Source organism: Macrotis lagotis, chromosome 6 (assembly GCF_037893015.1).
Source record: "Macrotis lagotis isolate mMagLag1 chromosome 6, bilby.v1.9.chrom.fasta, whole genome shotgun sequence".
NCBI lineage: Eukaryota > Metazoa > Chordata > Mammalia > Peramelemorphia > Peramelidae > Macrotis > Macrotis lagotis.
Window position 1 is genome coordinate 203,516,800 of NC_133663.1, and position 25,362 is coordinate 203,542,161.

General features: G+C 35.6%; 1 protein-coding gene across 1 annotated transcript in view; it reads right to left on the minus strand.

The window, feature by feature from the left end:
* The window catches only part of LOC141492312 (ADP-ribosylation factor-like protein 13B), a 63,615-nt gene that overhangs the window by 26,409 nt on the left and 11,844 nt on the right, over positions 1 to 25,362 (minus strand). The window contains exons 4-5 of the mRNA XM_074192782.1: positions 10,930 to 11,035; positions 9,355 to 9,557 (exon numbers count right to left, since the gene is read on the minus strand). Coding sequence (XP_074048883.1) covers positions 9,355 to 9,557; positions 10,930 to 11,035 — 309 coding nt within the window. The remainder of the gene's footprint in view (positions 1 to 9,354; positions 9,558 to 10,929; positions 11,036 to 25,362) is intronic.

Here is a 25,362-nt window from a genome sequence, read left to right on the forward strand (position 1 = left end):
AACTCCTATTCACCTTTGCCTCTTAGAATCTTAAGTTTCCTTCTTAACTAAGCTAAAGTAACACCACCTTTATGAGGAATCTTCTGATTACACTAATTGCTATTACTTTCCTAAACTTACTTAGTGTGTAACTTGTGTACATATCTGGATGTTTGTATAAGAGTATTCACTTAATGTGAACATGCTGCTTGCCTCATTAAAATGCAAATTCCTTGAGAATACAGTTTACTCTCTTTTGTCTTTTTTAACCCAGCACCTACTAAAGTACCTGACAAATAGATTTTTTAAAAATGCTGTTAATGCAAAGGAAAATCTTGGAAATCAACCTCATGAGTTTTAGAAATTATTATTTATTGCAACTAACAATAATTCAAGTTTACCAGTTTCTTCACTTAAAAAAGTCTGCATTAGCACCATAAATAGTTGTAATGACTTTTCCCCCAAAATCTTTACCTTCTTTATGAACAGTTGATATTTTGACATACTAGATATATAATTATTTGTCTTCCTTTGGTTTCCTTTCTCTTGAATATATATTTATTTAAAAATAGAGCATGCAAACTTATAAGCAGAATTTGTTTAGATATTTAAATGACAAGACAAATGATAGGAAAAGATACATCATTAGAACTCATGTTTAAATGACTGCATAGCAATATATTAACTAATTAAAAACTTGCTTTATATGACATGCAAATAACATCAAGCAATACTACTCCAGCAAACTGGCTTTCAATGGCATGGTCACTCTCTCAGTATTATCCAGTAAATGATACCTTAATATTAAAGGTGATTTAAAAGTCAAAGAACCAGAATAGTAAGGGATATACTAAATAATATTTAAAAAGCTCTTAGCCTTGAATCATAATGAAAATATGATACCAGTAAGAGTAATAGCTGAAACTTTTAATGCTTATTATATATGTGTGTGTATACATATATATCATATATACACACCTAGGAGTATATTTATACACTATGTTAAAAATGTGATTAATGAAATCTTCCATGAAATATCTTAAGGTGCCTCATTTTTCAAGTTATACTCATTTAGTAGTCATATAAAAATACAATCAGCATTTCCAGACAAGATGGCAGAGAGAAGACAGGCACAAAGTCTAAAGTCTCCTTATCTTCCCTTATAAATAATATGAAACAAACTTCTTAACAGAAATTCAATTGACAACACCCAGGGAAAAAAAGCCAGGAGAAGAACATTCATGGCAGGATCTGTCTTCTGAAATCATGGGTGAGACCGGGTACAGAGGGTGGACTCTGCTGGGAGCACAGGACCAGTGAAAGCTTGGGAGCCTGGATCAGCTGCGAATTAGCCTGATTAGTGGTGGGGCTATAGCCTGGGAGCCAGAGGGCTTGAGAAACGGACTGGCCTGGTCAACGGCGGGAGCTTGGGTCTACTAGGGAGCAGAGGCATCAGTGGTGGGGTTGACCCCTTGGAGCTTGCTGGCAGGGATGGAGGGAGAGTTCCTGAGCAGGACAGATGCAGAGATGATCCCTGAGCCCCTTGGGTCAGGAGGAACTCAGAGTCTACACCTCCATTTCAGCTGAAGCCTATTCTGGGAACAAACACACAGACAACCTCTGCCTCAGGCTGAGGCCCAGCAGAATAATCAGCTCAGCTGACAATAGGGAGACTGATCACCACGACTGATGAAGAAAGGCCAGCCCAAAGGAGGGTATACAGAAAAATTCTTGGAAGGAAAAGACACTAACTCAGAGAGGGCTAGAACCTTTGTGGAGATTATAACCTGCTATCCAGCACAGAAAGACTTGCATGAAGAACTAAGAAAGGAGTTTAAAAATCAATTGGAAAATCTGGGAGAGAAAATTAACACTTTGCAAGAACAAAAATAAATCATTTGAAAACACAACTGGACAAAATCAAAATGAGAATAATTCTCCCAGATCCTCAATTGGGCATATGTAAAATGAGAATAATTCTCTCAAAACCTCAATTGTTCAAATGGAACTGATCAATTGGAAAAGGAGTTACAAAAGATAAATGAAGAAAAATCTTCTCTAAAAAAAAGAATTGAATTGGCAGAAACTAATGACTTCATGATACAGCAAAAGTCTGTTAAACAAAACCAAAAAATAGAAAAACATAGAAGAAAATATAAAATACCTCATCAGCAAAACCAATGAGCTCAAGAATAGATTGAGGAGGGACAACCTGAGAATTATAGGTCTTCCTGAAAATAATGAAGAGGAAAAAAAAAGCCTAGGCTTAATATTACAGGATCTAGTGATGGAAAACTGCCCTGATATCATGGCACAAGAGGGCAAAGTAGTTATTAGAGGATTACATTGATCCCCTCCAGAAAGAGATCCTAAAATGAAAACACAAAGGAATGTTGTGGGCGAATTCCAGAACTATCATATAAAAGAAAAATATCTGCCAGCAGCCAGAAAGAAACAATTTAAATACCAAGGAGCCACAGTAAGGATTACACAGGACTTGGCTTCATCAACATTAAGGGATCGAAGAGCCTGGAACAAGATATTCCAAAGAGCAAGTGAGTTTGGAATGCAGCCAAGAATACACTATCCCTCAAAGCTGAGCCTTCTCTTTCAGGGGAAAAGATGGACATTTAACAAAATGGAAGGTTTCCAACAATTCCTGATGAAAAAACCAGAGCTAAATAGAAAATTTGGAAATCAAACAGGAAGTTCAAGAGACACATAAAAAAGGTAAAAAAAAGGAGGGGGGGGTGGAAAAGAAAAAAACTGCTATCCAATAAGATGAAACTGGCTATATCCCAACATGGAAAAAAGGTTCTCATAACTCTTGAAAACTGTAACTCTATCAGAGAGAATATACTTAGGCAGAAAGTGATGAATACTCAGGATTTTAGATGACTTAGAATGATTTAAAAGCAGTTCCTCATTGGGGTGGCTAGGTGGCATAGTGGATAAAGCACTGGCCCTGGAGTCAGAAGTAGGAGTACCTGGGTTCAAATCCAGTCTCAGACACTTACTTACCTAGCTGTGTGGCCTTGGGCAAGCCACTTAACCCCATTTGCCTTGCAAAAAAATCCTAAAAGAACAAAAACAGTTCCTCCTTAAAAAAAGGTGGGCAGGAAGAAGATGTGAGGAGGGAGGGGATTGCATGGGCTAAAACTCATTACATTAAGAGGTACAAAAGACCTTTTGGAATAGAGGGGAAGAAACACCTGAATCTTCCTCTCATCAGACTTGGCTTAAAGTTAACTTACACACAGACTAAGATAACTCTTACCTTTCAAGTATTAAAAGGGGAAATGGGGAGGGGGGGACAGAGACGGAGGGGAAGGGAACTAACAGAAGGAAAGGAAGGGAAAAGGGAAAAAGGGAAAGAGGGAAGAAAGGGAAGGGGGTGGATATAGGAGGGTAAACACACTGAAAGTAGAGGTGTTCAGAAATAAAATATTGGGGAATATGGATAAAGGGGGGAAACAAGGGAAAATACAAGCAGAGGGAAGATGGCATGGAGAGCAATAAAGAGTAAGTAATTATAACTCTGAATATGAATGGGATGAACTCTCCCTTAAAATGTAAGAGAATAGCAGACTGGATTAGAAACCAGAATCCTACAATATGCTGCTTACAAGAAACTCATGTGAAGCAGAAAGATATATTTAAAGATAAAAGGTTGGGGAAATATATATCTTGCTTCAGCTGAAGTGAAAAAAGCAGGGGTAACAATCCTTATCTCAGACAAAGCAGCTGCAGAAATAGATAGCGTAAAAAAGAGATAAGGAAGGAAACTATATCCTCCTAAAAGGTACCATAGACAATAAAGTGATTTCAATATTAAATATGTATGCACCTAATGGGATAGCATCCAAATTCTTAGAGGAGAAGCTGAAATAACTACAGGAAAATATAGACAGCAAAACTCCCACACTCTGATTTAGATAAATCAAATCAATAAATAAATAAGAAAGAAGTTAAGGAGGTAAATAGATTGTTAGAAAACCTAGATATGATAGACTTGTGGAGGAAACTGAATGGGGACAGAAAAAAATATACCTTTTTTCCTGCAGTACATGGCACTTACACAAAAACTGACCAGGTACAAGGGCATAAAAACCTAATAATCAATTGTGGAAAGGCAGAAATAGTGAATATATCTTTCTTAAATAATGTAATGAAAATCATAAGCAATATTTGGCCATGGAGATATAGACCCAGAACTAAATGGAAGCTGAATAACCTCATTTTGAAGAATGAGTGGATTAAACAACCAATTACAGAAAGAATTAGTTTTCAGGGCATCTAGGTGGCACAGTGGATAGAGCACTGGCCTTGGAATCAGGAGTACTTGAATTCAAATCCGGCCTCAGACATTTAATATATACCTAGCTGTGTGGCCTTGGACAAGCCACTTAACCTCATTGCCTTGCAAAAACAAAAAAACATGAATTAAATACTTCATCCTAGATAATGAAAATAATGAAACAACAAACCAAAACCTATGGGATTCACTCAAAGAAGCTATCAGAGGATATAGAATATCTTTTAATGATTACATGAATAAATTAGAGAAAGAGGAAATCAATTAAATATGCTTCTATAAAATTAGAGCAAGAACAAATTAAAAACCTCCAATTAGAAATCAAATTAGAAATTCTAAAAATTAAAGGAGAAATAAATAAAATAAAAAGCAAAAAAAACCCTATTGAATTAATAAATAAAACCAAGAAAAAAACAATAAACTTGGTAAACCTCTGGTCAATTTGATTAAAAAAACAATGAAGAAAACCAAGTTGCTAGTATCATAAATGAAAAAGGTGAACTCACCACCAATGAAGAGGAAATTAAAGTAAAATTCAGGTTGTTTTGCCCAATTCTATGCCAATAAATTTGACAATCTCAGTGAAATGAAAGAATATTTACAAAAATACAAGTTGCCCAGGATAAATGAAGAGGACATTAAATACCAAAACAACCCTAACTCAGAAAAAGAAATTCAACAAGCTGTCATTGAACTCCCTAAGAAAAAATCTCCAGGGCCTGATGGATTCACAAGTGAATTCTTTCAAACATTTAAGGAACGATTGGTTCCAATTCTATATAAACTCTTTGGAAAAACAGGGAAAGACAGAACTCTGCCTAACACTTTCTATGACACCAATATGGAGCTGATACCTAAACCAGGAAGAATACAGAGAAAGAAAATTATAGACCTATCTCCCTGATGAATATAGATGCAAATATCTTAAATAAAATCCCAGCAAAACAATAACAAGTTATCACTAGGATAATACATTATGACCAAGCAGGATTTATCCCAGGAATGCAGGGTTGGTTCAGTATTATGGAAATAGTTCAGTATAATAAATTATATCAACATAAATCATATAATTATATGGGGACAAAAACACTAGAGAATATAGGAATGAATGGACTGTTCCTTAGAATACAAAGCAGTATCTATTTGAAACCATCAACAAGCATTATATTCAATGGGGAGAGGCTAGAGACATTCTCAATAAGATCAGGGGTAGAACAAGGATGCCCGTTATCATCACTACTATTCGATATTATATTAGAAATGCTAACTTCAGCAAAAGGAGAAGGAAAAAGAAATTGAAGGAATTAGAATTGGGAAGGAAAACTCTCACTCTTTGCAGAAGACATGATGTTATACTTACAGACTTCCAAGAAATCATCCAAAAACCTAGTGGAAAAAATTAGCAACTTTAGCAAAGTTGCAGGCTATAAAATTAACCCTCATAAATCCTCAACTTTTCTCTATATATGACTAGTAAGATACAGCAGGAAGAGCTAGAAAGAGAAATCCTATTCAAAGTAACTTCAGATAATATAAAATACCTGGGAGTTTATTTGTCAAGGCAGACTCAGAAACTTTTTGAAAACAATTATAAAACACTTCTCACACAAATAAAAACAGATTTAAATAACTGGGAAAACATCAACTGCTCATGGATAGGTTGAACTAATATAATAAAAATGACAATTCTACCAATGAAATTTACAATGAATATTGTAATGAATTTGAAAAAGTGGTAACTAAATTCATATGGAGAAATAAAAAGTCAAGGATTTCCATGGATTTAATGAAAAAAGGTGTAAAAGAAAGTGGCTTAGTTCTACTGGATCTAAAATTAAATTATAAATCATCAGTCATTAAAACTCTCTGGTATTGACTAAGAAATAAGAGTGGTGGAGAAGTGGAATAGACTAGGTGCAACAGCCCGAAATGATTATAATAATCTGCTGTTTGATAAACCCAAAGAGTCCAGCTATTGGGATAAAAACTCTCTCTTCAATAAAAACTGCTGGGAAAATTGTAAATTTGTATGGAAAAAAACGTCACACCCTATACCAAGATAAGATCAAAATGGATACAGGATTTAGATATAAAAAGCAATATTATAAGCAAACTAGAAGAAGGACTAGTTTACCTGTCAGAGCTATAGAAGGGAAGCAATTTATGAATAAAGAAGAGATGGAGAACATCACTAAAAGCAAACTATATGATTTTGATTACATTAAATTAAAAAGCTTTTTTTCATAGACAGAATCACTGTAACCAAGATCAAAAGAAATTTAGTAAACTGGGAAACAATCTCCACAACTAGTATTTCTGACAAAGAACTCATTTCTAAAATGTACAGAGAACTGAGTCAAAATTAAAAAAAAATCCCCAATTGACAAATGGTCAAAGGATATGCAAAGGCAATTTACAGATGAGATCAAAGAAATTCATAGTCATATGAAAAATTGCTCTAAATCATTGCTTATTAGAGAAATGCAAATTAAAACATCTCTGAGGTACCACCTCACACCTCTCAGACTGGCCAATATGACCAAAAGGGCAATGATCATTGTTGAAAGGGTTGTGGGAAATCTGGGTCACTATTACATTGTTTGGTGGAGCTGTGAAGTCTTCCAACTTTTCTGGAGAAAAATTTGGAACTATGTCCATAGGGCAACAAAAATATTTATAGCAGCCCTGTTTGTGGTGACAAAGATTTGGAAATTAAGTAAATGTCCTTCAATTGGGGAATGGCTTAGCAAACTATGGTATATGTATGTCATGGAACACTTTTGTTCTATTAGAAACCAGGAGGGATGGGAATTTGGGAAGCCTGGAAGAATTTGCATGGAATGATGCTGAGTGCAATGAGGAGAACCAGAGAAACACTGTACACCCTCATAGCAACATGGGGGTGATAATCAAACTTGATGGACTTGCTCATTCCATCAGTGCAATAATCAGGGACAATTTGGGGCTTTCTAAGATGTAGAATACCATCTGTATCCAGAGAAAGAACTGTGGACAAAGACCAAGGACTATTACCTTTAATTTAGGAAAAAAAAACTGATATCTTATTATCTGATTTTGCTATCTCTTACTTTATGTTTGATATGATTTCTCTCTCAACATATCCAATTTGGATCAGTGTATACAATGGAAACAATGTAAAGACTGGCAAATTGCCTTCTGTGTGGGGGGGGAACAGAAGTAAGATAAAGGGAAAAAATAAAACTCAAAATAATTAAAATATTTGAAATGAAATAAAAATACAATCAGGTACATTTATGAATAGAGCAGTAAAAATTGTTTTGCTTTCCAAATATACTGGAAATGAGTAAATTGAGTAAATTGAGCAATGAAACTGAATGCTAGGAAAGAAAAGTTTCTGCATCACTCACTAATTTGCACCCATATATTGTTAATCATGGAGGCTCTGCTCTCTGAAAGATACCTTGGAAGACAAGTTTGGATGGGGAAGCAGAAAAGGAACAAAGAAGAAAAGGAAATATTTCAGTAAATTGCATTTCAAATTGGCCTTTATTTGGGGGGGGAAGAGAATACTCTCAAAAATTACTTGCTTTCTGGGCAGCTAGGTGTACAGTGGATAGAGCAACAGTCCTAGAGTCTAGAGGACATGAATTCAAATGAAGCTTCAAACACTTATTAATTACCTAGCTCTGTCCTTTGGCAAGTCATTTAACCTCATTGCCTTGCAAAAAAAGAAAAAATAACCACAAAACCCCCCCAAAATTAGCAAACAACAAAAAACTAATCTTCAGTTTGCAATATCAAGTTTGATAATTGGATGCTCTTACATTATTTTCTGCTCTAAAAATCTCAAAGTTTTTGATAGAATTTGTCCAAGTTTAGTTCAGCCTATATTATAAAACTATATGATGCATTCAAGTTGAACAAAGAATATATATAAAAGAGCTTGATTAAATTCAAAAGAATTCAAGATTTCTATGGAAACTAATATCTTCAGGATTATATTCTTTATCAGTTATCAAGAACACTAGTAAAATAAGGAAACCTAATTCTCCCTGAAGACAAATAAAGATGCAGAGTACTTCTCCCTAAGGACCAAATCTGTGTGACTTAAGGAAATAATTACCATTGGAGAACTGTATAAGCAGATTATGAAAACATGGCTTTCTTTCCTTGTGGTCAAAATTCATCTCTTCCTGGATTTGGCCAGTGCCTAGGAGAATCATAACCTAATAGCCCCAGCTATCCTGATCTTTATAATGCCATTTTATGTCTTCACAACCTATGTGCCTTCAAGTAAGAAGCTATGATTTCCCTAATGAGAGAACAATCCCCCCTCTTTTCTTCCTGGATATCAAGAGAAACTGATATACATAAGTCAACTGAAGGAATATCTATTCGATTAGTATTCACATTTTAAACTTCAGTTTATGTTTATGTTGGGTCATTATTTAAAAATAAAAAGGCATGGGGGCTACTAGGTGATCTGTGGATAGATCACCAGTTCAGAAGTCGGGCGGACCTGGGTTCAAATCCAGCCTCACACAATAATTACCTAGCTGTGTGACCTTGGGCAAATCACTTAACCTCATTGCCTTAAATTTAAAAAAAGAATTTTAAAAAAGCACTTTTGATTTTTAAGGCATCATTTAATGACTTAAATTTTAGGTATTTTCAAGCTGACAATATTTTTTTTGAAGTGTAGAACTTTTCTTTCACAAACAAAAAAGCAGATAGAGCTATTTAAATCCAACAATTGTTTTTAAAATTCATTGTCTCAAAGTTGACAAAGAGGATAGACAAAAAATTACCTAAATCAGAGAAAGTATTAAGGCTTATTAGCAAAAAAGATGATCTTTGTGTAAGATATTATGTGTATTATCATAACTAGGAGTATTACAAATATATCATCCAAACTTGCAACTGCAAAAGATCCATGGAAAAAACAAATTTCTTACCCAGTGACTTCATTCATATAGAAAGAGAAAATTGAATGGATAAAAATAGCTAATATAAATTACTCACAATTTTGTGTTTTTGATATGAAATGCATTTGGTTGTGGACTTTAATTAGTCAATACCTTTCTCTTCGAAGTTGTTTTACTCTTTCAATTCGTTCCTGTCTCTCCATTCCTTCTGAAGTTCGTTGGAGAAGTGTATCTTTTTCAACGCGCTTATTTATGGCATCAAAGTCATTTTCAATTCTACACAGTATCCAATCAAGTCCTTTTAAGATGGACTTGTCAAAGTTCTTCCCAGAGCCAAAGACAGCTGAACAAGATTGCTTAAAAAATACAGCAAAAAACTGGTTAATGTTAAGTGATAATCATATCAACATTACTTAGACACAAAATAGCAGGCATTTAACCCATTGCAAGAGAGTTATCACAAAATAACTGCACAAGATAACTGTATAAGTCTCAAATTTTTAAAAATGTCCTGTTACAAGAGCACAAATTTAGTAAGTTCAATCAGGAGAACTGACTTGTTCATAATCACAGGGCTAGTCAGTGTTTGAAGGATTCAAAACCCATGTTTTCTTGATTCTGAGTCTAGCATTGCATCTATTAGAGACAAACTTCAAAGCACAACCTATGTGTCAGTTATTATTTCTGTTACCATCACTACTAATCTATCTGCATAGAAAGAAAAAGAAATACAGGAAGTCTTAATGTAGCTTTAAGTGTTAGTAGTTTTGTTGGAACTTTTTGGAAACCATTATTTTGAGAACTTATAATGGTCTAGATCTTTGAAGTTGGATGTGTTAATCTACTGGAAGATATGGTGAAAATATTATCATTTCCATTTGCTTTTTATTTAAAAAATAACCTAAGCTTTAGTAGCATGCACACACACACACACACACACACACACACACACACACACACACACACATGCACACACACACACACACACATGCACACACAAACAAAATATCAGCTCTCTCAAGGCAGGAGTGTGGAAGTTACACACTGATTCTGAAAACTGCTTTAAAATTTCAACCTTCAGGGTAACTAGGTAGCTCAGTGAATAGTGCCCTGGTCCCAGGAGTCAGGAGGACCTAAGTTCAAATCTGCCCTCTAGCACTTAATATTTACCTAGCACTGTGACCATGGGCAAACAAAAAAGACTCAATTTTCAGTTTGCAATACGAAGTTTAATAAATGGAACATCTTTGCGTGATTTTCAGGTCTATAAAAATTTCCTCCACCATATAGTCTATTTTTTAATCAATTGTATTTTAAAATAGATCTGTGATTTCATTGATATTGAGACCTCAAAGGAAGCTTTTTTACCACCACAGATTTACCACCACTGCTCTACAACAATATTTAAAATTTTTTTTCCCTATCTACAAGAAAGTATAGCCTACTTTACAGTGCATGATTTTTAAGTTGCACACCAGTTCCACACTAAAAATTTTAAAATAAATTATACATTTCTTACATGACAGTTTGTAAAAATAAATTTAATAGAAGAGAAACATCATAGAATTTGTCATAATTTCAACACCAAGAAGCATAGTCAGAGAAAACATGAATTTGTCAAATTATAGTGCAAAATGAATTTTGTCTGAAAAGACTTGCATTTTTCTTAAAAATAAAGTTATTCATAAAATAATTTGCAAATACAGAATGAGGGATTGACAAACTTACTATTTGACAAGGACATTTTTTCTCACTGACAAGTTTTTCTAGACATAAAGATTCTATCATTTCTCCTTCTCCTAAAGCCCCTTCTTTATCTTGCTTATTTGCCAACCTAGAAAATAAAAACAAGAGGTGATTTTATAACAAGTTTATAATCAAGGTATTCAAAAATCAAATCACTGAAAAATGCTTTAAAATATACTGATATTTAAAGTTTTCATTCACTAACCATCGATTTCAATAGGGGGAATGCCCATGAACTGGGGAATGGCTGAACAAGCTGTGGTATATGAAAGCTAAGGATGACTATTTCTCTATTTTAAGCCATGAATGGTGAGACTTTAGATAACCATGGAAAGAATTATACAAACTGATGAAGAGCAAAAGGAATAAACCAAGAGAACATTGGACATGTGTTCAATAACAGTAACGAAACTGTGAGTTGACTAAGTAGGATGGATGGAGCTCCTCTCAGATCATGGAAAATCCTGGGGCAACTGTTATAGACAATGTCATCCTCACCCAGAAGAAAACAAAAGACAAACAAAACAAACCCAGAGAATCTGAAAGGATAGGATGTTTACTTCTTTAAACAAGCTTCTTATGTTTTCCTTCTTATCCCATAGTTTTCTTCCTTTTCCCTTAGTCTTAATTCCTCCTGCACAAAATGACTAGCATGTAAACATGTTAAACACAAATGTCTGTGTACAACTGATGCAGGAGCAAAATGAAGAGAACTGTGAATGTAACAAAATTGGGTGGAGATAGAAACTACCTACCTCCTACTCTTGAGATGTAAATTGACTAGAATTATGAATGAAACTGAAACAATTTGTAATCTTAAAGGCTGCTCAAATTGGGTGGAGATCCCTATTCTTGAAGTACTATTGATTCATTGTTTGATGTAAAATTTGTATCCTGATCTCCTTGGGTTTTATACTCTACCTAATTCCTGATCCAGTAAGAAAAAGGGAGTTCACCTTTTGCTCTCTGGATGAGAAGCAAGACATAAAACCCTGGCTCAAGGCAGCAGGTCTTCTTTCTCTACCAACCTGTAGTCCAGTCAATGCTGCTTGGCCTTTATCTCTCTCTCTCTCTCTCTCTCTCCCCCGCCCTTCTTATATCTTATAATCTTTTTAAATAAATTTTTATTTTATTTCTATCCTTGCTTTCCCAAGTCTGCATAATAATTCTTCATAGGCAGAATCAAACTCAAGTAGCCAGACTAGATTTTCTCTGCTGGGGGTGGGGGAGAAGAGAGGGCTGTAAAAAATGTGTAAATTATAAACATGCTAGTTGAGGACTGTAGAAAAACTTTCATAACATGTAATTGGGAAAAGAAAAGAATACAGTTGAAAAACATAAAATTCTGTAAGATTTGTTTTGCCCTTTTTTCACTTGTGCTTGTAAAACAAATTCTCATTAAAATCTTAGAACTGATCTAGTTTCCTGCCCATATTGCTGGCTTTGGGAGAGAAGGGACCAAAGAGCTAGAAATGAGATAATATATGTAAAACATCTTGCAAACTTTAAAACCATACTTGTCCATTGTTTTTCTTTTTCATACCACCTAACAGAACCATGCACAATTGAGAACATAATAAATTTAATTCCTTGGGTACATATATGACATGACCACAGTAGAATATAAATTTCTGAAATCAAGAACCATTTTTGCACAGGTACTTAATAATCATGTTGAAATGCATGATCATAATAGAAAATAAAAATAAGTGACACAAATGCCCACATCTCCCTTGCAACTCAGGCCAAATCAACTGTATTAGGAAAGTCTTACTTAACACATTCCTAGGAGTTTTAATTTGCTATAAAAATAGAATTTTATAATTACTGCCCTTGGTAAAGCATTTTAACATTTATAAAGAATTTCACATAAGCTCATTTAAGTCAGAACACAGCCCTGCTAAGTGTGAACTGCAGTAATATTCTTATTTTATAATAATGTTTGTCCTTCATTTTCAAAGAAAATCACAATATCAGGTTTTCTTGATGACTTACTAGACAAGCATATGAATTGGATTTGAGTGAGGGGGTGCTGTGCCAAGTCATCAGCCTCACTTTCTCAAAACTCCAAGGTCATCTGGGTCCAGTGGTCAGTTATGAAACAGGAAAAATGGTGATGACCCTGGATGAGAGGCAATCAGGGTTAAGTGACTTGTCCAAGTCTCACAGCTAGTAATTGGGAAGTGTCTGAAGTCACATTTGAACTCCCAAGCCCCTGAATCCAAGGTCAGTCCTCTATCCACAGTGACATCTAACTGCCCATCATTTTCATTTTGCAGTTGAAGAAACACCCTACAGCATTTTGGTTATATAGCAACATGGCAGAGGTAAGATTAGAACATTTCTCTTTCAACCTCCTGTTCACATTATTTGAGATCTTTAAGTTTAAGTTTTCTTTGGTGCAGCACTCTTTTTGATATGTATCTCACAAAAACCCCACAAAAATCACACAATTGACATTTAGAGTTTTCTATCACTTAAAGAAAGGTGTTCATTTTTACCCTTTAAAACAAAAAATAATTAGTATATTATGAATGAAACATCAAAAATTATATGAATTCTGTGTCTGGGTAAATTTTTAGAATTATTTTAGTTATGGTTGCAAAAGTTCTCCCTTAGAATTTTGTTTTCAGGATTTAAAGTACATAAGAAGGGTAAATATTTGTGCTAAATAACACATAAACTGAATATTATACTTCCAATGATCTAGTTCCCCTCTCTCTTAATGTGTATTTTCAAAACTGCATAGAGAAAATCCAGGAAATGAAGATGAATGGGCAGTACAATTTATTAAACATGAAGTAATGACACTTTCAGGTAAAAAAATAAGGGAATGCCAATTATAAAATTTTATTTAAAAGAAAAAATATTATGTCTCTAAAATTGACTAAGAAAAACACTTGAATGGCATTCATGATTTAGGAAATTAGAAAAATGATACTTACATGAGCAATTGCTCCTATTTGGTAGAACTGTTCCAAAACCAAAATCTTTCACTGATTCAATAGGATTGAGAGTGAAAGGATGCTTGACACACACATCTTCTATCCTAACTGTTTATTGAAATCGACCTAGTTCTTAAAACTCTTAGCATGGCAACTTTTAAGTAACACATTACTACTCACTTAATCTCTCTGAAAGATAACTACTACTTTTGGGAGGACAAAACTGAAAACTATCAAATTTTTTTATAATTCAAAATATCCAGGAACTGAAGAAATTAGTAGTATTTAATGATAGTCAAAAATTAATGGAGATAATTGGAGCAAATATTAAAAAGTTTAGGTTAGAAGAGAACATAATACACTTGAACAATAACATTGTGAAATGATAAAACTATAATGGATGTAGATCCACTCAGAAGGTCAAAGATCAAGGACAATTCTGAGTGATCTGTTAATGAAATGTAATCTGGAAGAAAAACTATGGAGTCTGAATGCAGAAGAAAATAAACTATGCTGAGTTTTTTAATATGCTTTAAGTTTTTTCCTCAAGATTCCCCTCCCTTTAGTTGTAATTCTTCTTGCAAAATATGACTAATATGTAAATATGTTAAACATGAATGTATATACAACTTTTACCTGACTGTTCTCTGCCATGGGAAGGGGGATGGGAAGGGAGGAAGGATGAATGGAAGAAAAATGTGGAACTCATAAACTTGTAAATAGATGGATGTTGAAAACTACCTTTACATGTAGCTTGAGAAATAAAATAATTATAAAAGTTTAGGTAAGGCATGGACTCTACCCTAAGCAAGTTATAATCTAGTAGGACTACTGAATGTTTAGAGATATCATGAGATAGATAACATATAATTATACTGTGTGTATAATAGATAGATGGAAGATAGACATTAAGAAAATCATTAAAATTCATTACCAAAGTCAGGTTTCAGGGATGACATGGAATTCCAGTTGGGGCTTTAAAGAACATGAAGAAATGGAAAGAGGTAATGAGGCTAATGTGTGGTTAGCACACAGAGTTTGTAGCAAAGAGTAATGAGAGGCTAGAAAGATCAGGTGACCACAAGACTGTGTAGGACCTTGAAAGATAGTCAAATAAACTAGGATGATGAAAAAGTCCTTGAGAAGTGGTTAAAAAGATGCTAAAAGAGATAGAGAAGATAGATAAGAAATATTTATCAAGCTAGAAGCAGCAGTGTTTAGTAGTTAATATGTAAAAAGTTAAGGGAAAAGGAAAAATCAAAGACATCAAGGTAGAAATGGTGATTAAAAATCCACTTAAAAAATATTGAAAGACTCCTCTGAGCAAAAGGGGAAAAAAAAAAAGTTTATTTACTTTTGTCGAGAGAAGGGTACACTCCAAGTCTCACAAAGGTAGTGAAAATCAAGAAGCTGCATCCTAGATTCAAACAAAGCACAACTGAATAGCCTAGTGTGATTCCCACCTCCCTAACCCCTTCTCTTCCAACTCAATTGGTTAGGTCTTCAGAGTAACAATCTTTATGTGACAAAAAGTCTACCCAGTAACAAAGAGAAGAATAAAATGTTTTCATTAAATATTACCTCACCAAACAGATAGTGAGAATATCAAAAAGATTTTTAATGATCTCCTATGTCTATATAAATGAAATAATGTCTGAGTGTGCAAGGTCTTCTAAGTCTACTATCCTCCTAGTCAGTAAAAATAGTCTTCTCATCAAAGAAGAGGCTTAGGAGCTTCTTTGGAATGCAAGGTTTTTTCCATGGGAATAGTCTCCTATCCTCCTAGTTGGTAAAAATTTCCTCGTCAGAAGTTAGGAGAGTTAGACACCTGTTTGGAATACAAAGGTTTTTATACTAATAATAGTTTATTTTTTCTTTATTATTTCTTAACTCCAAGAGGACTTCACTAAGAATATTAGGAACATTCTACTCAAAAGGAAGAGCCAGTTGAAGGAAAATTTTAAACTCAATGTTAGGCTGACTTTGAAATGCAGGTGGAATGCTAAAAGCAATGAAAATTAGAAGTATTAATATGAAATGTGTATATGTATTATATGAATGAATATGTATATACATATATATATGTTTGTGTGTGTGAATATACATGACATAACAACCATAGATACAGAAACATAGCATTTATAAACATGGAAGAGAAAGACAGGCATAATTGGAAAGAGGAATCCAATTTCCCCAGAGATTATGTGACTTGCTCAAAAAAACACTGGTAGCAGTGATGCAAGGAGTTATGGAGATAGAAAATTTTCAATTGGAAACAAATTTTGTAATTTTTACACTGTTAAATTCTGGTTGAAGAGGAGAAAGGAAAGATATTTGTCTAGTTAGAAGAATCTCAACTCCAGTGATATAAATTAACTCCTATTCCATTGTTAAATGAACATTCAAAATAATCCTCATTTCCACCCCCCTCAACTTCCAGTCTTTTACCTGGTTTCAGTCCCGTCAGAGGAATTCCTCATTTCCCAAAGTCTCCTGACCCTTCTATCGCCAAAAAGTGGGTAAGACTTTTACAAGCCAGGCCCTCTCACTCACTCACTCACTCAAACCTGGTCTAACCTTTGTTATTCCCCAAGCTCACAAACAGCTTGCTGCTTCTTCATGAAGAGGAAATATTTTTAAACTGTCTACTTTGCAGGCTAGTATAATGAATTCTGAGTGGTTTTAAATCCCAGGGCTCTGTGTGAATTCTTTCACATTTCAAGGCCTCTCCATCTTAAAATGGCCACACCAATCCCTGCAACAGTAGCAGGTTTCAGTGGGGGTTATTCTGATCCTTTGGGGGTACTTCTCAGGTTTATCTCAATCCCAAGTATTTTCCTCCCTGTATTAGAAATGTTCTTCTGTTTATTGGAATCTTAGCCTCAGTTTCTGGGTTGGGGCTTTGCACTAGGATCAGCCTCATTGGCCTTCTGGCTTTTCTCAGTAAAGCAGCCAAGCCCTGGTCTAGTCTATGCTCTAGCCTGGATTCACAGCTGTAGCCCTGATACATTCTGAAGCATTACTGTAAAACCATGGCCTGGAATAGGAAGCTAGAAAATTAAATTGGGACCACGAGTAGGACTTCCTGCCTCATCCTTTGGCCTTCCCATGATGGCCCAACTCTGGCCTCATGACTGTCTCTTCTTGCAAACCTCCAGTCAAAGACCAGACACTAAGCCAGATGGTTCCAGGGTCTAAATAGAAGTTCAGAAGAAAGGTAGAAGTAAAAGATAAATATCACTAAACCTAATAATCACTGTCCTTCAAGGCTCTGCCTTGGACCACTTAATTTTTCCAAGATTATGCTGCTCCTCTTTATGCATTGAACATTCCAGCCAAACTGCCTACTTCACATCTCCTAAACTCAACATCCCACATCCTAGCTCTGCCTTTATCTAGACTCTCTCTTATGTGCCAAATATGTGACCTTTTCCCATTTGCTTCTTAACTTGTTTCATAACTCAGTTCTGGTGCTATTTCCTACAGTATGAATTTCCTAGTTGACTCTTTATCTTCATATTTTACTTAAATGCTCTATGTCTTTTAATGTAAACTACTCGAAGACAGGAATTATCTTCATTTTTTTTATATTTCCCATTATCAGTATGTGGTATTTAAGTAGGAGCTTAAATAAATGTTTGCTAAATGATTACAAAAGGAGGAGATATGATGGATATTCTCTTATTACTTGAGAACTTTAAGGATGGCAATCCTGTTCTCCATATACTGAATTTGTGATGCCTCTGCAGTATCCTAATGGAGTTGTCCAGTACCCAACAATGTGGTAATGTTGGACAAGCATCCAGCAGAGGTATAGGTCTGGAATTCAGGACCTACTGCATATTGATAATCAAATTTTGGAGAAAAATAAAAGAACATTAAGAGAAAGCAAGTATAGACAAAAGAATTTAGAATATAACCTCAAAGGACATCCACCCTGCAAGAAAGATGGACTCCATTTCAGAATGGGAGTGACACTGGATTACAGTACAGATTCACCCTTATGACCCAAATATGCTCTTTTTCCCATTTGAGGAAAGGATGGCAGATGATACTTATGGGACTTGAGCTGGAAAAGACAAAAGGAAGTTCCCATTGTTTTTCCATCTGCTGCCCTGCTTGGTTTGACTAGAAACATCCTACTAAGAAAAATGTATTATCTCCTGAAATCTTGTCCCCATGAAGGCTGACTCAGGCTTTGATATTCAACACCTCTTCAATACCCTCAACTTGCCCCTTTCCTCAGATTGCAGGGATAGAAGGTGGTGCAATAAACTTAAACCTCCCTCATTTTCCATCTGCTCTGTTAGGCTTCACTCCAGGGAACATCATCCTTCCAACCAACCCTCTTCTTGTGACATTCCCCAATTGTAAGCTTCATTTTGAATACTGTTTTACCCCTCATTAGGTGAGGAGCTTCTACAGAGCAAAGGCTCCCTTTTCTTAGTTTCCTAGAATTTAGCAAGGTGCCCAGCACATAGCTTAGGACTAAAGGCAGTGCTGAAATGGTAGTAGAACAGCAAGAATTCAAATGTGAAGGATAATGAATGATCAAAGTTGAAGGCTGTGATTCATTTCAGCTAGATTTAGTATAAAAAAATTTGTTTAGAGAGACAGTTACATTTTCTGTGGATAAAGATCAAGTGACACTCTTACATTGTATTCCAAATGAAGTGCTTTATGGAGAAAAGGACATTCCTTTATTCACCAGAATAAGTACCTTTGCTTCAATTCATAAGAGATAAATCTGGAACCTATATTCTAATCTCTGCTACAAACCTCCTATATAATCTTAAACTAGTCACTCTTTCTAGGCCTAAACTTCCAAAAATATATTTAGGTAGAAATCTATCTCAATGATTATACTATGAATTAAGTGGTACAAAATTTCACTACCTAGAATTAAACAAAGGCAACCTAGTATCTCATCCAGAAAAAGACAGTCATAGTGAATTAAGGAACTATCAGGATATTTTATACTGAACTTAATGATTAAGTTAAAAGTTAAGAATACTAAAAAATAAAATAGTCTATACAAATGCATGTGTGAATATTTATATGTGTATGTGTGTTTATGTATGTACATCCACCAAAAAAATTAACATTTAATTGAATACATTAAGTCTTAAGAATTTTTGTATTGCAAAAACATTCAGTATGATTGTGAGTCAATTTCACTAATTTTCTATGGCTAACATTTCAGTATTTATAAACTAATTTAAATATAATATTTAGTTGCATAATGTTTTGGCACTGACAAATCTCTAGATAGAAAGCACAACTACCATTCAAGAAATTATTTTCTGAGTGAATGAGAAACTGATAAAATAACATATGAGTAAAACATAGCAGTTAGGTTGACTTAGCTTTATGCAAAAATGGTTGGGTACATCTAACCACATTTCCCCATTATTTAAACAATAATGATTCAAAGCAAGGTAAAGATTATTTGGTTATGCAAATTCACACACACTTTTAAATATCAATTATATGGACTTCCTGCCCAGATGGCGGAAAGAAGATAAGCACAGTTCTAAAGTCCCCTGATCTTTCTCATCTATGATATGAAACAAACCTCTTAACAGAAATCCAATCCACAAAACCAAGAAAGAAAAGCCAACTACCTCAGGATTTGTTTTCCCAAGGTCCTGGGTGAGTCCAGGCACAGAGGGTGGATCAGCCATGGATCAGCCTGATTAGTGGCAGTGTTGGAGACACCAGGAGCCTGAAGGCCTGAGAGCCATACTGACTTGATCGGTGGGGGTAGAAACTAGTCGACCATGGAGGCTTGGGTCAACTAGGGAGCAGAGGCATTGGTGCTGGTACTCTCTGGAGCTTGCCAATAGGGCTGGGGGAAGAGTTCCGGTGCAGGAAAGCTATGGGAATCATCCCTGGGCTCTTCTGGTCTGAGGAAATCCAAGTCCATGCCTCCATTGAGGCTGAGGCCTCTTCCCAGAACAAACACAATAACAGACTACTTCTGCCCCAGGCACGGGGGTGTGAGCAGAAGAACCAACCCAGCTGACATTAGGGAGAGGGATCACCTCACCCCAGGGTAGAGCCCACTACTGACTGAAGACAAAAGTAACAGTTTCAATCACTCTCTCCAGGCCAAAGTAGAAGACCTCAATCAAGGTCACAGACACTCCAGAGAAAGCAAACAGCACCCTCTACTGGCCATCTAAGGAAAATACACTTAAGTGAGCAAATCCTCTAGCACAATCTATTGGCCAGCTGGAGATATTGCACTCAGTGAGTAAAGCCTCTAGGGATCCCAACACCAAACCTCTGTGAACCCACTCCTCCCCAACTCAAGGTCTTAGCAAAATGGAGAAAGGTCAGCGGAAAGGTGGATCCATAGAAAAATTCTTGGAAGTTAAAGACCCTAACTCAGAGAGACCTAGAACCTCTGAAGAGAATATGATCTGGTCTCCAGAAGAGAAAGACTTCCTTGAAGAAATACGGAAGGAGTTTGAAAATCAATTGGAAAATTTGGGAGAGTCAATTAAACACACTGCAACAAGAAAACAAAGCATTAGAAAATGCAATTGGACAAATACAAAATGAGAATAATTCTCTCAGATCCTCAATTGGGCAAATGCAAAAAGAAAATAATTCTCTCAAAACCTCAGTTGGCCAAATGGAAAGCTCTTTCAAAAACAGAATTGACCAATTGGAAAAGGAGTTGCAAAAGGTAAATGAAGAAAACTCCTCTCTTAAAAAAAAGAATAGAGTCTGCGGAAACTAATGATTTCATGAGACAGCAAGTCTGTTAAACAAAACCAAAAAAAATTTTAAAAAATATAAAAAAATGTAAAATACCTCAGCAGCAAAACCAATGACCTTGAGAATAGATTGAGAAGGGGTAACCTGAGAATTATTGGACTTCCTGAAAACACTAAAGAGGGAAAAAAAAAAAGCCTGGACCTAATAATACAGGATCTAGTGATGGAAAACTGCCCTGATATCATGGAACCAGAGGGCAAAGTAGTTACTGAAAGATTACATCGATCCCCTCCAGAAAGAGATCTTAAAATGAAAACACCAAGGAATGTTGTGGCCAAATTCCAAAACTATCAGATAAAAGAGAAAATCCTGCAAGCAGCCAGAAAGAAACAATTTGAATACCAAGGAGCCATAGTAAGGATTACACAGTACCTGGCTTCATCAACATTAAGGGATTGAAGGGCCTGGAACAAGAAATTTCAAAGAGCAAGGGAGCTTAGAATGCAGCCAAGAATCCACTATCCCACAAAGCTGAGCCTTCTTTTTCAGGGGAAAAGATGTACATTTAATAAAATTGAAGAATTCTAAAAATTCCTGATGAAAAGATCAGAGCTAAATAGAAAATTTGGAAATCAAACATGAGGTTCAAGAGACACATGAAAAGGTTAAAAGGGGGGGGGGGTAATGAAAAAAACCTATTCAATAAGATGAAACTGGCTATATCCAAACATGGGGAAAAAGATTCACATAACTCTTGACAATTGTAACTCTAACAGAGATAATATACCTATCCAGAAGTGATGTACACTCATGATTTATCCATGAGACTGCTATCTAATGGGAGGAAACTAGCTATAACCCTACTTGGGAGAAAAACACTAATAACTCTCAAGAATTGTAACTCTATTAGATAGAATGTACTTAGCTAGAAGTGATGGATACTCATTATTTTCTATGATACAGATAAAATGATTTAAAAAGACCTCCTCCTTAAAAAGGGGGACAGGAAGGAGATGGGAGAAGGGAGGAGGGAGGAGATTGAATGGAGTAAATTTCATTACATTAAGAACTACAAAAGACCTATGGTAAGAGAGGTGAAGAAGGGAGGAGATGAGAAATACCTGAATTTTCTTCTCATCAGACTTGACTTAAAGTTAACATACACACACATACTCAGTTAACTTAAAAACCATCTAACCTTTCAAGTAATAAAAGGGGAAAAGGGGAGGGGGGAACGGAGAAGGGGAGGGAGGGATGGAGAAAGGGAGGGGGAGAAAAAAGAGGAACTAAAAGAAGGAAGGGAAGGGAAAAGGGAAAGGGGAAAGAAAGGAGAAGGGGTGGATATAAGAGGGCAAACACACTTAAGGGGGCAATATTCAGAAAAAAAATACTGGGGAATACGGATAAGGGGGGAAGGGGAAAATACAAACAGAGGGAAGATAGCATGGAGGGCAATAATGTTGTTTCCTAAATCAATATGTGATTTGTAGGAATCTGTTTCTGAGTTTGACATCACATACACATACACACACACACACATACACACACACACACCCTTTTGATTACATAGTGCTTAGGAATTATTCTTTAATTATTTTAGATGCACTGTGTATACATATATATATATATGAATATGTGCAATTGTTTGAAACAATATGGCATAATGGATGAAGAATTGGCCTTGGTGTTAGAAAGACCTTGCTTCTAGAGCACATTTGGTTAATATTGATTGTGTAACCTAGGACAAACCACTCAGTACCTCCAGGCAAGTCTCTAAGACTTTAAGCTGCAGAAAAGATGATCTCTGCATTGGTCATGAGTTTTACCCATTACATTAAAAATTTATGTATGTGTGTGTAAAAAAAAAGAGAGAGAAAAGGACTATAGAGGATGCTCTTGGTAAAAAACTTAGATGAGCAGATGCAATGGGAAATTATACAAAGCTTATACAATGCAACATCAATATTGCAGGATGATCAACTGTGAATGACCTACCTTTTTCTCAGCAATACTATGACCCTAGAGAATTCAGACAGACTTATGATAAAGAATACTATGCATCCCAAAGACAGGGCTGATGGAGTCTGAATACAGATTGAAACATCCTTTTTTCACTTTATTTTTCTTGAGATTTCTCTTTTTTTGGAGGAAGATTATGCTTCTTTTTTACAACATGATTATTGTAAAAAGTTTTCATGACTACATATTTCTAACCTATACAATGTAAGTTGCTTTCTTGATGAGAGGGAGTAGAGTAGGAGAAAGGTTAAGAATGTGGAACTCAAGGTTTTAAAAGTGAATGTTGAAACTTGTTTTTGCATTTAACTGGGGAAAAACTTAAGTTAAATTAAAGAAAAAAACCCAATAAATAAATAAATGAATAAATGAACAAATAAATAAATAAATAAACAAGCAAAAAAATAAATAAATAGATGAGTAACAGTGATATGCTGAAATATTATTTAGTTTTCCTTAGATTTTATAACATTTGTCACAAAAAGGAAGGGGGAAGGGGGAAGGGGGATATTTAGAAATAATTTTGAAGGGCAGTTAGGTTGTACAGTGGATAGAGCACTGGCCCTGGAGTCAGAATGACCTAAGTTCAAATCCAGCCTCAGACACTTAATAATTACCTAGTTGTGTGACCTTGGGCAAGTCACTTAACCCCATTGCCTTGCAAAAATAAAAAAACAACAAGAAATAAACAACAAGATTAAAAATTTTAAGATTCACATAATAAAGTTTAGTGTTAAATTTAGTACATATGAATTTAAAGTATTTAATGAGAAGAAAATGAGTTAGAACCACTTCCTATTCTTAATCATTGGAGATTAGATTCTTTTTCTTTTCCTCTAGTAAGAATATCACTGTTTCACATGGCTGCCACACTCTCCTAGCCAAATATTTTGTGCAACATCATAATAGACAACAGAATTTGGGGGAGGTGGAGTCAAGATGGCAGCATGAAGGCAGAATTCCCAAAAGCTCATTCCCCAAAAAACTCCAAAAACCTTCAAATTGTGACTCTAGCCAAAATTTGGAGGAGCAGAACCCACAGAAAGACTAAGTGATACAATTTCCCAGTCCAAGACAACTCAGAAGTTCCACAACGGACTGTGGGTTGGAAAAAGCAAGTACAGCTGCAGCCACAGCACAGTGCAACCAGACTGAGTACCTAGATCCCTGGGGGTGCCTGAATCCCTGGAAGAGGGGGTGGTTTTCAGACCTCTTGGCCCTGGGATCACCAAGAACACCCTGAAAGTGTGGTGCAAGAGCTCTGTCACATCAGGGTGAGTATGAATCCAGTGTTGGTCTCAGAGCAGCACTGTGGTGAGAACCTACAGTGAGAAAATGGGAAGCTAGCCTGCACATCCAGAGGGTAGCACACAGATGCTAACAGGGTTGGGGAGACTGCAGAAGTCTATCTGCTCTCCTTGGGGCAGGACTCTGCTGTTTGCCCACACTCAGATCCAGGTTGCAGTTTGGGCTTCCATACTAACAGAGCCAAGCAGTGCCTCTCTTCACAGCTCCAGGGCAGAAGTGGGGACCTGTAGTCATCCACATATCAAAGCTCAGGGAAGAAAGCAATCAGAGCCATTCGTAAGACCTTGGAGGAATTAAGGACCCAGTGGAGTGTCCTAAAAAAACCCAAAACCTTGGAAGTGTGGTAAATCAGTCAAAGGCTGATGGAAATGAGCAAACAAAAGGAAAAGAAGAAGCTGACCATAGGAAATTACTTTGGTCCCATGAAAGATTCAGAAGATAAAAAACTCGAAGTTCTGTATCCAAAGCCTCCAAGAGAAATAGAAAATAGGCTCAGGCTAAGAATGACCTCAAAAAAGACTTTGAAAAGTAATTATGGGAGGTAGAGGAGAAATTTGGAGGAGAAATGAGTGCAATGCAGATAAACCTTGAAAACCAAATCACCAGCTTGGTGAAAGAAATACCAAAAAATACTGGAGAAAATATGTTAAAAACCAGTTTACATCAAATGGAAAAAGCAACACAAAAGGAAAATGACAAGAGGAATGCCTTACAAAACAGAATTGGCCAGCTGAAAATGGAGATAAAAAGTTCTCTGAAGAAAATAACTCATTCAAATGCAGAATGGAACTAATAGAAGTCAATGACTTTGTGAGAAATCACAAAGAAATAAAAGTATTCCAAAAAAAGTCAAAAATTATAACAAAATGTGAAATATCTTATTGGAAAAACAACTAACCTAGAAAACAAATCCAGAAGAGATAATTTAAAAATTATTGAGCTACCTGAAAGTCACAATCAGACTTCATATCTGAAGAAATAATACAGCAAAATTACCCTGAGATCCTAGAAGCAGAGGGTAAAATAGAAATTGAGGGGATTCACCAGTCACATCCTGAAACAGATTCCAAAAGGAAAAAACTTCCAGTAATATTATAGCTGAATTCCCAAACTACCAAGTCAAAGAGAAACTACTAAAAGCTGCCAGAAACAAACAAGTCAACTACTGTAGCTCTACAGTCAGGATTAAACAGGATCTGGCAGCATCTACATTAAGGGCTCACAGGGCTTGGAATAACGAAATTCCAAAAGGCAAAAGATACTGGTTTACAATCAAGAATCAACTACCCAGCAGAACTGAACATCATCGTTAAGGGGCAAAGATGGATCATCAGTGAAACATGGGACATTCAAATGTACCCATTGAAACAACCAGAGTTGAACAGAAAGTTTAATCTCCAAGTACAGCGCTCAGGTGAAC